Here is a 15,719-nt window from a genome sequence, read left to right on the forward strand (position 1 = left end):
CTGCGTTAGAGAGAAGGGTCCGTAAGAAGGGAAATTTACTGCTGGTGGAGGTACTGGTGCAGTGGTACGGTCAAGAGAAGGAGGATGCCAGTTGGGAGGATTTAACAAGATGAAAAATGCCTACCCACATCTTGTGGGTAAGGTGTTTTGAAAATGAAGGCTCTGTAACATGTCTAAAAAGGTTTGAGGCTTAATTGGCTTGATGAGACAAATCAAGGAATAAGATGGACTGACCAGTTCCTGATCGTTGATGAAGTGGATGCTTGGGATTAGGCCAATGCATGGAATGAAGGGGTTCTAGAAGACTTTATTTGCTTTTATGTTTGTTGTATTTCCGTTTAAATAAAACAATTACTATTGGTTGTGAGTTGTAATAATGTGACATTGGGTCACGATAGACAAGTCCCAAGTTAGTTACATAAATCCTTGAAATAGGGAATACGTCTATCAATTTCCTTTATGCAAAAACTCAATAAAAATTCTATTTCCTTCTCTCTTACTTTTTGGAGGCACCTCCCCTCGAAGAGAGGTTATCCTTGTTAATTTGAGTCTTACAATTACTCGAGATTTTCTTCTCTTTTGTTGTGTTTTGTTTATTTTCTTAACTATCTTTCTCATTTGAGTTGACATGATTAGGAACGAAGCAGAGTTGATTGCAAAGGTTCTTGAAGATATTTTGTGTAAAGTGAACGTAGTGGGAAAATATTCTTCCACAAAAGAGATTAAAGATTTATTGAAGCTTGGAACAACCGAAGTTCATACCGTGGGAATCTATGGGAAGGGTGGAATGGGTAAAAGAACCTTACCAAAATTCATCTATAAACAAATATGTGATAGATTTGATGGCAGTAGTTTTCTTACAAACATTAAAGAAATTTCAAAACAGCCTGATGGTTCAGTTCGTTTACAGAAACGTCTTCTTCGTGATATCTTGAAAATGGAGAATTTAAAGATCGACAACATTCATGAAGGAATTGATTTGATTAAGGAAAGTCTGCAAGGCAAAAAAGTTCTTGTTGTTCTTGATAAGGTGAATCACATGAAACAACTACATGCCTTAGCTGGAAATTCTGAGTGGCTTGGTCCAGGAAGTAGAATCCTTGCAACAACTAGAGATGAACTATTGCTAATTCGACTCGGCGTGCAAGGAAAATTTAAGGTTGAAGAATTGAATTACTAGGAATCTTTTAAGGTTTTCAATGGGTTTGCCTTCAGGACGGTTGATATAAGAGAAGGTTACCTAGAGCTTTCAATTTGTGCGATGGAGCACGTTGGTGGAGTTCTATTAGCACTTAAGGTTTTGGGTTCTACTCTATGAGGAAGAAGTATTGATGAATGAGATGAAATCATATGACTAGAGGTACTATATTGTGAACCTTCGAAAAAGCTCTCTAATTGGCGATAGCTAGCTCTCTGGTGACCAGGTGAGTTTCACATTTACTTAACTTAAAATCCCTTCTTTACTTAAATCCTTCTCCCTTCCTCCACTACAACCTTCAACTTCCTTTCATCATGGATTTGGAAAACCTAATCACCCAAACAGAAGCACTCTCATGGGAGGATTTATGCCTATCGCCAGAAAATGAGCTTGCACAAAAAACAAAAAAAAAAAGATTTAGCACTCATTGGAAGAATTGTGGCTACACGACCCCTCAACAAGGCATCACTCCATGACTCTTTTAGGGCAGCCTGGAACTTTGCTAGTAAGTTTTACATTGATGATTTAGATTTTAATCTATTTCTTTTTACGTTCCAAAATGCTAGTGATATCTAGAGAATAATGAACCAGACTCCTTGGAATTTCAAAGGGCACCTTCTCATTCTAAAACGATGCCCAAAGGGTTCTGCATTGCAAGATATTAGCCTATGCACATCCACCGTCTTTATCCAAATTGATGGTCTTACTAGAAAAAATGGCTTCTAAAATCGGGATGGCACTTGGGAAATACTTAGGAGTGGATGTGGACCCTTTGTTTGGCTTGGCTAGCAAAAACTTTATGCGAATAAGAGTGGAGCTAGATATCAACAAACCACTGCAACAAGGAATCTGGGAACCTAGAGAAGCTAGAGCAGCATGAGTATCATTTAAATATGAACGACTCTCTGATTTATGTTACGCTTGTGGCAGAATTGGGCACTCTCATAGTTTTTGCTCCTTCCTAAACATCACTCTAGATCTCTTGCCCTATGGACCTTGGCTATGTGCAGACTCTCCAATGTTCAAACCGATTCAAGCACAAGATAGTCAAGCTGGAATTACTAGACTAGCTTTGGACAACATGATAAAGGAAGAAGCTTTTGATAATACCTCCCTTAATTATGAGATTGAAGGCCCTTCTTTTATGGACAAAGGAAGAGGTTTAGCTATCCCAAAAGAAGTTTCTTTAGCTAGTCTAGAAAATTCTCTACTGATGCAAGAGGATTCAACTTACTATTCGGAAGAAAAACAATTCAAGAAACAACCAATTCAGGTTCGGTTTCCTCAAGAACTATTTTCCAGTCCAATCTCTCTCGACTGTGAATTATTTTTTCAGAAAGAAGAACAAGCGCAAAAAGGAAAGTTAGAAAAAGTCTTACCACTCCAAATCGGTAACATCACGGACCAACTACAGTTGGGTTCTTCTCCGATCACTATTCAAGAGCTGGTGGACGGTGGAAAAGGAAGTGAAGTACCGATTGATCCACAGGATGAGAAGACTTCAACTACTATAGCATACAGTATTGCTTAAGCTTTAAATGCTTCGAACCCATTGAAGATGAGAAATTACTTTCCCCCACCAAACCCTTTCCAACCAATCACTCAAGAAGATATTTCTACTCTTCTGATGGGAAACAGGGAACTCTGTAGCAATGCAAAGGAGTCGCCCATGAAGGACCTGCCACCTTACTCAATATTGAATGCAGAGACTTGGCCTTATCGCTTGACGCAGCTACAAGAAGATTCTTCAGCTTCTTCGGGTATCAAGTCCTCTTTAATAACAAATTTGGTTGAACCAACTCTTACACCTAAGTCTTTCATGGGCCCACGGGGATAGTCAACATGAAATCAAATCAACACTTTCGACTAATGTTATAATGGGCCCACAGGATAGTCACTCGTGGCAAACAATACAATGTCCATGGATAAAGGCATCAGACCCTTTTGAATCATTATTGACCGAATCTCCCCAAGGCCCACAGGAAAGTCAACATGCCATGGAAAAATCAACACAAGGACCACTTGAGAAGCAACCCAGTTCAGAAGAAATCTTTTTGTATGAGACAATTTCTAGCCCAAATATAGAAGAAGGTAAGTCTCGCTTTAAACTGCAACGGGGTAGCAAGTGAAAACATGGCCCACCATTCAATGCATACAATCCAACTCAACAAAAGCTGAAGACCAGAAACTACGTCCCCATGATATCTTATAAGCCAATTCAACTCAATTCTCCAAAGAGCTCAGTCACATTGGTTCCCCTCTCAGAAACTGAAGCCTCGTCAAAAAGAATGACCTCCATGGAGACTGAAGATAACCTACTACCGAAACAAAAAAATTCAAAAATTATCAAAGGAATCTGGAAAAAAAAAATCTTGCAAGAGGTAAGGAAGAGGAAGAGGTAGCATGTTTGTTACTATCCATCAACAAAAAAATTTCAAGGAAAGAGAAAAAACACAAAGGAACAGCAAGGAAGAAACCTTACAACAGGTCTTCTCAGAAGGTATCTTCAACTGGAAAAGCCAATGAAGCTGACAAGGCAGGCTCAACCATAACTCCAAAAATTCCATATGGACATTGATATGGAATTGCACGGGTCTAGCCCGCCCAAATGCAATCAGAAATATAAGGGCCCATATAGCTAAGTATAGTCCGGATATTATATTTTTGTTAGAAACTATGGTGTCTAGTGAAAACACCTCATTTATTGTAAATAGACTAGGTTTCGACCTTTTTGTAAATTCCCCTACCTCGAAAAAAAAATAGAAGCCTTTTGCTATTATGGCGACCGTGGGTGGATATAGAACCGGTGCATATTAATGAAAATGCTATTTCTATTTTGGTTTACTCTGATCCACCAAATTATTCGTGGTTGTCTACCTTTGTATATGCCCCAACTCAATGGATACACAAGGCAAATTTCTGGTCACTACTGGATTCAACACATCAATATTTCCCAGGCCCTTAGTGTTGTATTGGAGATTTCAATGATCTAACTAGTCAAACAGATAAAGTGGGAGGTCGGCTAGTCACATCTACTTCTATAGGCAGATTAAAAAGTCTAATGGACTCTGATGGATTAATCGATATAGGCTTTTCGGGACCAACTTTCACCTAGACAAATAACCGCAAAGGAAATGCAATGATTAGAGAACGGTTGGACCGTGGAATAGCCAATCCACAATGGCGCACACTATTCCCTAATGCTTCCATCCAACACTTAATATCTTCATCCTCTAATCACAAGCCTCTCCTGCTAAACACAATGAAGATAAGGAAAAATGCATCCTCTTTTAATTTGAGGAATTCTAGCTCATGAACCACTCAGCAACGTCATTGTCCAAGAAGAATGGAGCCATCACTTCAATGGTAATCCCACCTTCATCCTTTGTAGCAAGATAAAAGAAACAAAACAAATTGCTAAAGCTATGCAATAAAGTCCACTTTGGGAGAATCCAGTCAAATATACAGCAAATTGAAATGGAGATAACCAGCTACAGAATACCATGCCGAATCCATGAAGTCTACGACAAGAAAGTCTTCTTCTTCACAATCTTCAAGAACAGCAAAAGCATGAAGGAACCCATTGGAGGCAAAAGTCACGAATAAATTGGCTCACTACAACAGATCTAAATACAAAATTCTATCATCTGTCAACAACTATTTATCGATGAAGGAATGGCATAGACTCCATCAAGCTAAATCCAAGTATATGGACTATGAACCAAGAAGTGATTGAATCAAATTTCATAGAATATTTCAAATCCATATACACATCCACAGAACCAAATTTCCCAGAAAATCTTGAAAATCTATTTGAAAACCATATCTCTAGGGACGAAAATGAATTCCTAATTGCTTTGCCCTTAGAAGCTAAAATCCACGGAGCTCTTAAACAAATCCCGAACCATTAAGTACTTAGTCCGGACGGAATGACTACCATTTTTTATAAGCATTACTGGCATATTATCAAGAGAGATGTAATCGCAGCTGTGCAAAATTTTTTTAGAAGTGGGAAGCTACTGAAGCAAATAAATCATACCCACATTGCTCTTATTCATAAAATAGCAAACTCAAGCTCCCCATATCATTAACGTCCAATTAGCCTGACAAATGTTATCTACAAAATCATCACAAAGATTCTGGCTAATTGTCTAAAAAGAACTCTACCAAGTATCATCTCCCATTTCCAAACAACCTTTGTACCAAGCTGAAATATTAAAGAAAATTTCATAATTGCCCACGAGATGTTTCATCATCTAAAAAATCACAAGGGGAAGAAGGGTCAGGTGGCTTTAAAAATAGATATGGAAAAAGCTTTTGATTTTGTCGAATGGAAATTTCTCTTTGCTGTCTTAAGAGTGTTAGGTTTCAACTCAACTTGGATAAACCTCATAAAGGAATGCATTACAACAACATCTTTCTCCATCCTCATCAATGGATCCCTTGGAGGTTTCTTCAAAGCTCAAAGAGGCCTCTGACAAGGTGACCCCATCTCGACATTCCTCTTCATTCTATGCACGGAGGTTCTCTCAAGACTCCTAGTAAGATCCGAAAATACAAGGCAATTGGAAGGTATTAAAATCAGTAGAGACAGCCCCCTTATTTCTCATCTCCTCTTTGCAGATGACATAATCATCTTTGGGAAAGCAAAAGAAAGATCGACAAAGACCATAGTAAATGCCTTAGAAAAATATCAACAATGGTCAGGTCACTGTATCAACCAAAGCAAATATTCAATCTACATTACTCAAAATACCAGCCATGCAGCGAGAAGAAAAATATTGGAGGATCTGCCATACAAAGAATCGTCATAAAAAATGAAATATCTAGGAATCCAAACAACTTTGAGCCGTTCAAAAAAAAAGGACTACAAAGAAATGATGAAGAACATTAATAGAAGATTAGAGGGTTGGAATTCAAAAATGCTATCTCAAGTAGGAAGAACGATGCTCATCAGATCAGTAGCAAGCACCATCCCCACTTATCAAATGTCAATGCACTTGCTACCAAAGTCCATCTGTAAGTCTTTAAACAAAAGCTTCAAAAACTTTTGGTGGGGAACCACAAAAGATCAAAAGCATAAACTCTGTCTAAAATCATGGAAGTCTATATGCCAACCAAGAAAAGACGGAGGCTTGGGATTACGACAGATGGAAAACATGAATATAGCTTTACTAGCAAAGACATGATGGGAAATGAGTTAACCAAATGATGGAATATAGCACAAGCTACTCTAAAAAAGAATATCTAAAGTCAAATGCCTTTGTGAACGTAGCTTCCAAGCTCACTAACTCAAGTCTCTGGAAAGAAATTCTGAAAACAAGACCATTGCTAGAAAAAGATACGTGCTTCAAAACAACAAATGGTTTATTGGTGAGAGCTTGGTTTGATCCCTGGATTCCGACGCTGGAAAACTTCAAACCTGTCCCACTCGACCCTTTAGTCGATCTTTCACCAAACCTCATGGTTTCAGATTTGATCAATATGACTAATAGTTAATGGGATCTTCAAAAAATACAATCCCTATTACAACATAACAGTGTCTTAGAAATTCAAAAAATTCCTTTGCCCAGAACAATACAAAGACCGAATAGTCCCATATGGTCAAAAACCCAAAATGGAAAATTCCCAGTCAAATCAGCCCACCATCTTGTATCCAACCTAACAAACACAATCCAAATGGCCATCCCAAATATCTATTGGAAAGAGATATGGACATTCAAAATTCATGATCGCCTCAAGCTCCTTTTATGGAAGATCCTTTGAAATATTCTGCCAACAAGAGAAAGATTAAAAAGTTTTATCCCCTCCATTCCATCCATCAACTGTCTACTTTGTAGTGGGAATGAAGAAACTCTTCTGCATCTCTTTATCCAATGCCCCATTACCAGAATCCTTTAGAGCCAAAGTAAGTGGCCTGAACATCTCCTCATTGGCAATAAACTCCATGGAAGATTGGTTCCTCTTCATTCTAAAACCCAGTAAAAAATTAGGACTCAAGTCACAAGATGAACAGCCCTTCAGAATTTTTGCAATACTAATCCTAGATTTCATCTAACAGATTCTAAATGACACAGTTCATAATAACACAACTCCCTCCCCTCAAAAAGCATCTCAACAATTGAACTACTCATATCAAGAAAATCTTCATGCTTGGCAAGAAAAGCAAAATGCTTTAGTTGAGAAACCTTGGGAGAAACCACATCAAAAACCAATTATGTATCTCCTTTGACGTAGCTATCAGAATATCATCCTCTGTCATCTCAACAGTAAGCAAAAATACAAAAGGGGAGATTATAGAAATATGAACTGAAGAAAATCCTACTACAACCCCGGTGATTGCAGAAGCTTTAGCAGCAAAGCTGGTGCTCAAAATGGCGGAACATCTTCTATATCCAATCATCCTCCTAGAGGGACACTCATAGTTAGTCATTTCATCCATTTCTAGAGAAGAAAATGTTTGGCAAATCACAACGATAACAGAAGACATATCAAGCTCATTGAAATCCCACAAAGATAGGAATTTCAAAAAAATCGATAGATCCCAAAATTGATTTGCGCACTCAGTGGCGCAGTGGGCCGCTACAAACTTAATGTTTGCTAGCATTCCATTAGAAATCATTCCTAGTAGTATTCTGTATATTAATAGTGGGAAAGATCATCCTTAATTTCTACAAAACTCTCTTTACTATTATACAAGCTTAATTAGAGGAAAAAAAAAAGTATTGATGAATGGAAAAGTGTATTAGAATATTTAGGGAAAAATTTGTCATAAAGAGATCCAAAAAATACTTGAAATCCCTTGGGGTATCAGTCAAAGAACATATTCTTTAATATTGCAGGTGTTTTTTAAAGATTAGAGGACAAAGAAAAATCTTATCCAAGTGATGAATCTCTGTGGTTTCTTTTCCGTAGGTGGTATTTGTATTTTCATTGAGAGATCCCTTGTGATGATTTGATAATAAATATATTAAAGTTTTGATTCCAGACATGGGAAGAGCTTGTTCAAACAAAGTCATGGTGTAATCATGATTCCACAGTATGTCCTCTAGGAGCAATGGGAAGCCAGATAATTTCACTTGCATACATTGAAGATGAAGATTTATGAACATTCTCCAAAAGGCCAACATTATTTAAGTAGTAAAAGCTATGTATGAGAGAAACATGCAAGATAACATCTTAATACACAGGAAAAACTCTATTCTAAGATTTGTACAAACCCAATCTATTACTTCATATGCTATCCAGACCTATGCAAAAAACAATCTAAATCACAAGTCCGATGACTCATAACACATTTTGCACCATCAATCATATTGATTTTTTACCCTCTAAATCTGGCTTGTGAACTAGGACCATGAATTTTCGAGGCCACCTACAATTCCCGACTTATCCATCCTGTTGCTGATGATATCTTTCAATTCAATTTCACCTGGAAACCTGCCTTCCTTCAGTTTGGAGAAAACCTAAATGCACAAAAAAGTCCTAATTGGTGAGCACTTCAAAATCTTGGAGCCCAATAATGTAGGTAGCCGTCTAAAGAAGAAATCAATAATTGGGGCAAACCCCCATGTATGCACATCCTATCACATGTAAACTGAACAAAGTAAATGCATAAATTTTGACCAACATGATCAAAATTCAAACACAAAGTAGCAAAGATAAAACATCATGACTGAAATGGAGTATAAACATAACCCAGCTTGTGAGTTTTAAAATGCTCAGTAATTCAAAGAGAGCTAATTGTAAAGACCAATTAGCTTGTTCTGGATGGTTAAAGACCCTAGATTTCTGGTGTACAGGATATGGTGGATGCTACTGTTGACTGAACTATGTATACATTTCAAAATGCATCAAAGGCATGATGTATTTACCATAATCTCTATATGGACTTGCATAGACCAGTGCTTTGGCACGAAAATTGAATGTCAAAGAGAAAAGGTCATTAACCAATTCATTGTTGAGGTAAACTTCAAAAACCCCAGAGCTTTGCAGAAAAGATTGGGCTGCATTGCCAAGAAGCTAGAAGGTTGCAATGGTCCCAAATTTATTTGCTCGCAAAGTATAATACCAACGAGGTGGTGTCACAAATCCAAGCATTGGAAAAATCTGTTCGCCGGCCACTACAATTACAATAGCTCCTATATGAACAACGGGAACCATTTTTCCCAGTAGACGCTTTGGCAAGCTTGGTGGATAATTTGCAAGTAGAACATCAATTCCAAGAAAAGCCATTTCCATCATCTTCTTCATTATCATCGCATTCCCTCTACAGAGTGAAACAAAGCAGCATATTAGAAATACAGATGGGGTTTTTACATGGGAGGAAATACATTAAAAGTTTCCTGATGCAAGCACAAGGCTACTAGTCGAAAACTTCAAAAGCATTCAAAAGACTAATCATGTTTCCCAAAACAGTTGGTGATAGATGGATGCTATGGATATGCATCTATGTTTTTCCTCTAAACATCTTTACTTTTTTCACATTAACTAGCTGATTGAGCTGAGATATTGCATATTTTAGCTATTTAAAACCAATGTATTTTAAATTCATCATGACATTATTATTGGTTTTAAATGAAAAAATGATTAATAAGGATAAATCAAAGTTGTGATTTTAATTGATTAAGGAATTTGTTAAGGAATTTGTTAATTGAATAGAAATAAAAAAAAAATATGAAAATCTGTTAAGGAATTTTTTTCACCAAAATATGCACTAGATAGTGCTCTAGAAAATATCTAGATCCGAATCTCTGCCGATCCTAACTAGTAGGATCCCTTAAATAAACAATCTGGAAAGAGTTTTAGTTTCAGTAGGACTTTGCTGACGGATGGAATCTGTCGTGAAAATGTCTCATGATAGATTGCTGAAATTTCGAGATAACTCTTTTATGTAGTAACTAATTTCTATTCAGCTTCTGTCTGGATAAGTGCAGATCCTCATGGACTCGAATTTCATATAAATGTCTTATCTAAACAACCTCTGAAACTTCTAAATAAACTCAATATTGTTCTAGATAAAGTCAATAATTATTTTACATTCATCTAAAATTACAAACACACTGATAGGATAAAACTTATCATTTTAGTCATCCAGTCCTAGCCAAAATCTTGCATTACAATCTCCCCCTTTGGAGAATTTGTGACGAAATCAACTTTGATGAATGTAATATAAACCTGTCAAAATAAAACCAGCAGACTAGGAAATCGAGTAGAAATTCCAAGCAATATAATCAAGAATAAAAAATAATGATATAGAACAATGACTAAGATTAGTACTATCAAAACTCACAAGATTTAAAATCTAATTCAAAGTCTAAGCGTGTTCTAATCTAACATCAAATTTATGTCCAGCAAAAGTAAATTTTCTCCCCCTCAATAAATTCATTTCAGCAGCAAATTCATTCAACTCCCTGACTCACTAAAAAATGAGTAGCACAAAGGCTATCCCAAGTACAGGAGGATGTCGTGTAATAATTAGGAATAAAAATTCCTAGATAGTCTCCTCGGAAAAAGTTGTTTAAATCTAAACTCGTATAAAATGGTAAAAAGTTTCACAAACAAAAGTGGTGATATGTACAATAAATGGAAGAGTGTAATGAAAATAAAAAGTGCACTAATCATAGACTAATTCATAATTTTGAATTTTTTTTAATGTCGAAATGGAACATAAAAGACTAACAAATTGAAATTAACAATTAAAGATTCAACTACGCTAAACAATTTTTATTAATCTAAAAATTAAATAATAAACTGAAATTAATCTAAAATGTAATTATAATGCATATTTCATAGAAGTTTAAAAAAATAAAAAAAATAATTGACATAAAATAAAATAAACAGCAAATAAAATGCCCGACTTTTAAGTCAAAAATATCAAGAATATACTATAAGTTTCAAATTGCAATTAAATAAAAAGTAAGAAATAAAAAGATCAAGCCAAATAAATGGAGATAGAAATTGAAAGCAGTGGAGGAGGCTAGACTGTAGCAGCAATTGGACCCCTCAATGAGTTCTTCAACGGCGCTGTTGCAGTGTGAGTGAGTGCCCAAGAGAGAAATTGTGTACACGGCGCTCAAATGCTCAATCAAATAAAATTATCTGCGGCTGAATGAAACTGGAAAAAGGTTTGCGGCGCTGAAATGAATAAAATGCTCCTAGAGAAAAATTGTTTGTCGTGCGGCAATAAAACCCCAGGAGAAGAATATTGTATTCCATCCCAGGTCATGTGGAGTGAAATTGTCTAATGGGAAAATAAAATGTGTTGCCAAGTCAAAGTCTCAATCTCCAAATCCTTCCGTGCGGTACTCTTCAATCTAGAGAAAAGGTGTGTTTTATCTCAAAAAAAAAAGAGAAAAGGTGTGTCATAAGTCAAAAGTCCATATATATAGTTGCGTGTGGCTTTCCAAGTCTAGAGAAATTAAGTGTTCCCTATAGGTCTTCAAGTTCCCAAGTCAAAAGGCAATTAAAATCCCCAAGTCAAAAGTCCTACAGAAAAAGTATGATCAATTCATTAATACCAAAAGTGCATTCCTTTTTATAAGTAAAAAGCTCTCCATTTCTTAGCCTATGTAAAAATAAAAATTAGAAATAAAATAAAATAAAAATAAAGAATAGAATATTAAAAATATATTATGCATGTAAAGGAACATTGTCCAATTAAATCACAAATTATAATATTAAGCAAAAATCATGCTATTTATCAATTTAAATCACAAAACAGATTTATACATCTTAATTATTTTTTCATCTAAAATCAATAATAATGTAATGAAAGAATTAAAATATATTGATTCTAAATGTATAAAAATATGTAATATTTCAGCTCAATCACTCCCCTCAAGCAAATTCATTAAACTCCCTCTAAAAAACACACTAACACAAACTGCTCCTAAATTTCACAATACCAAAATAAATCAAAGTTATCTTCTCTCACTACTCCTCATTTTTGTCACTAATCTAACAAAACTCATAAAAGAATAAATATTACTTATGTGTGCCGAGATGAAGACACTAAGAAAGACATGATGAACAACTCTCATGTGTCTCAACTTTTTATGAATTAAATGCACCTAATGTATGAGCATGAATGCAAGTAAAGTCATGACAAAATGAATGAAGTAGTTTGATTGAGACATAAAAACAAACACTTGTTGTATTTCCAATGATAGTTGTCATACGTGAATTTCCAATGAAATGCATGACATGATGAACCATTCGGAATAGTCTTTCTACATGGACCAATCACACTTATGTTCTAGATATATGGGTAAGATAACCACAACAAATATGCACAAATAAGTAGTATGACTTGGTTGAGAAATAAACACAAACACTTGGTGTAAACTGGGTTAGAACTGAAATGTATAATCACATAACACACCAAAACTCATCCTCAATACATGCATAAAAAAATCTCATATGAACAAATATTCAAGTATCCAATATATTTAAGCCCCAACATCACAAAACAACAACCAAAATCCCAATCTCCATATATGCATGCGCTGAACCCTAGAACTTGAAAGAGAGAGAGAGAGAGAGAGAGAGAGAGAGAGAGAGAGAGAGAGAGGGATTCAAATAAAATTTAAGCCTTACCATGACGGATTAGTGAATCAAGATACTCAGAATTGTTGCTTTATCACAAGAAAGACGTAATCGATTGAGCAATGCAAGTAGGACTCAAGGATAAAGGGATGAGAGGGTGTCGTAGGCTGTGTTATCACAAGATAATGGGAAATAATATCAGGAAGGGGGGTTGGGTCTGTATGTTGTGACTTAAGTCACTTAAGTGACTACGGACCATGCGTGTGCCTTGAGCCACAGAGTCCAACTGGGACTTATATCAATATATCATAAACCAAGTACCAGACTTAGACTAATACCCAACACTCTGAAAAACCTATTTTATCATTTTATTTATTTTGCATAAAATTGATAAGTAAAGGAAAAAAAATTTAAAAAAATAGAAAAAAATAAAAATAATCTTTTTCTTTTATATATAAACAGCGAGGCAAGTAACATGCCTAGAAGCATCTTAGTTCAAACATAGTGTCACTCATAAAATAATTTCAATAGAGTATATCCTCTTGTTTGCAACAATCACTATAAATGTTCACTCCTTATAAAATCATCAATTTTAAAGTTCATGTAAGTGTGTGAGTGAGCAAACTTTTATAGAGCAATAACTTTTTCTTTCTTTCTCTCTTTCAATATATTCATGAGTATATTCTTTGTAGATACACCCAAGAGATATTCATGAGTATATGCTAGGGCCTAAATACATGAGTATCTCCTGCAAACACTTGTTTGCACAACCTTTTTATTTGTCCATTTTTGTTGCTCAACTTTTTCCACAATTATTAGAACAGCGATTCTTTCTATAAGGACTTAAGGGATAGATTCATGTAGGATGTTTATCTTTTTCCACAATAATTTAACACTGATTTCTTCTATATGGATCAAATATTTGTGTTTGGCAAGAAGAGATCTCTTTATTATTGTAATAGGGTCAACGAGTATTAGTCAATTCGAGGCATGGACTCTATCTATGTTGAGCATCTCAATAACCAATATAAGCTTGATTACACTATGTATACATATAAGTTCTTCATAGTGTTTTGTAAATGAACTTTGCCAATATAACCCCTAGGGTTAGTATACACAAAGTAAACTGCACAAAATAGAGATATTTATAAGTTCAATAATTTACTATGTGAGAGCACAAATGCTCAAACATTGACATATCAAGTATTCACTTTCCTTTAAAAACACTTTGAAGCAAACCAGAGAAATAGTGCATTTTAAACTAAAAAATAGAAACATAAAACAAAACAAAAATGCATGTCCTGGACTAATGCAATAATATAAGAAATGTAAGAAAGTGTAAGTGGTCCTATTATTGTGACATGGCATCTTCTTTAACCATCCACTTTGTTTTAAATTTTAGTCTATTCTTTTCATCAACATCATTTTGAATAATTTTTTCTTTATTTTTAAAGCAAAAATCTGCCAGTTCACCAAATTTGAAACTTATGAAATTGATTTGTTGACTCATCATCGACTTGATTCTCTAAACTCTTCATTTTCCTTTTTAAGTTTCTTTCACCTTCAATGCACTTGATATAAGTTCAAGCAACAAGGTCTTATATGACCAACAACTCCACAATTATGACAAGTAAAAATAAATTTACCATCATATTTACCTTTTTTCATCATTATTGTGATTGATTTACCATGCAATTTTTTTTTTTTAATAAACCAGCTTAGATAAAGCATGATTTTGAACATTTTTATCTTAACTTCCTTTAACAAAAACAATACATTTAGATGTAATGGCAGCGGATGATGAGCCTAGTTTTTCTTTCCCTTTGAAAGTCGTATATCCTAAGCCAATTGTATCACCACTCATCTTATGAAAACTCAACATCTCTTCTAATTTCTGTGTTACTGTTTTTTGCTTGCACTCCTGAAACTTTTCAAATTCTTTTTTCTAATGGAGCCTTTTGATCATTTAATCTTGATACTTCAACACTAGAAATTTTTAATGCCTTAGAGAGATTATTTTTCTTATTCTCCACAGTAGTAAGTCTATTGAATAACTTCTTGTTGAGTTTCTTTAATTTGACCACTTCTTCACACACATCATTATATGCTTCTTGTACACTCAATTCCTGATCAGTTTCAACAAGTGCTACACCCAAATCACTACAATCACATTCACTTTCAGCTTTTGTTAGTGCAACCTTAGAAAAATCATTCACAATAGTAGAAAAAGCCATAAAATATTTTTCATTATCAAAAAATGAGTTTGAACTTTCAAAATCAGAACTATCACTAAATGTGACATTCGATACTTTTTCTTTATTTTTATTGAAATTTGGACATTCAATTCTTATATGATCATAACCAGAACATTTATGACACTTAACTTTGTTATTTTTCTCATATTTATCTTTATTTCAATTTTCAGATTTTCTTTTTTTCTTTTTGTTTTTTTTTGCGAAAAATTCCTAACCTTATTTTTTGCTTTCCATTAGCTTTCTTGGTAAACAAGAATTTTTTGAATTTCCTTGCAATGAGATCTATATCCTCATCGTTCAAATTTTTTTATCAGAAAAATCATCTTAATCATCTTTTACTATTTTTAAAGCAATAGACTTACCTTTTCTTGTTTGAGGAAACGAGAATTCATATGTTTGTAAAGAATCGATCAGCTCTTCAACCTTTATTGCATCCAAATCTTTGCTTTCCTCAATGGCTATAACTTTTGGGAGAAATCTTTCTGGTAGAAACCTAAGAATCTTTCTCACGACCTTTGAATCCCCCCCCACCTTCTCGCTGAGATTAAACTTGGAATTCACAATATCATTCAGTTTAGCATAAAAATCATTAAAACAGTCATCTTCAAGCATTTTAATATCTTCAAATTTTGATATTAGCATCTGCAATTTCACATTTTTTACTATTTTTATGCCTTCATGTGTAACCTCCAAAATATCTCAATCTTCTTTAGCAATCT

General features: G+C 34.8%; 1 protein-coding gene and 1 pseudogene across 1 annotated transcript; one reads left to right on the forward strand and one right to left on the reverse strand.

The window, feature by feature from the left end:
- The first annotated feature begins 628 nt into the window (after positions 1-628).
- On the forward strand, positions 629-1,180 carry LOC122293538 (probable disease resistance protein RPP1). Its single transcript, XM_043102099.1, has one exon. The coding sequence runs from the start codon at positions 629-631 to the stop codon at positions 1,178-1,180; it is 552 nt and encodes a 183-aa protein (XP_042958033.1).
- A 7,331-nt stretch (positions 1,181-8,511) lies between these two features.
- Positions 8,512-15,612, reverse strand: LOC122293539 (annotated as a pseudogene).
- Positions 15,613-15,719: the final 107 nt, after the last annotated feature.

The sequence above is a fragment of the Carya illinoinensis genome, chromosome 14 (genome assembly GCF_018687715.1).
Source record: "Carya illinoinensis cultivar Pawnee chromosome 14, C.illinoinensisPawnee_v1, whole genome shotgun sequence".
Taxonomy (NCBI): Eukaryota; Viridiplantae; Streptophyta; class Magnoliopsida; order Fagales; family Juglandaceae; genus Carya; species Carya illinoinensis.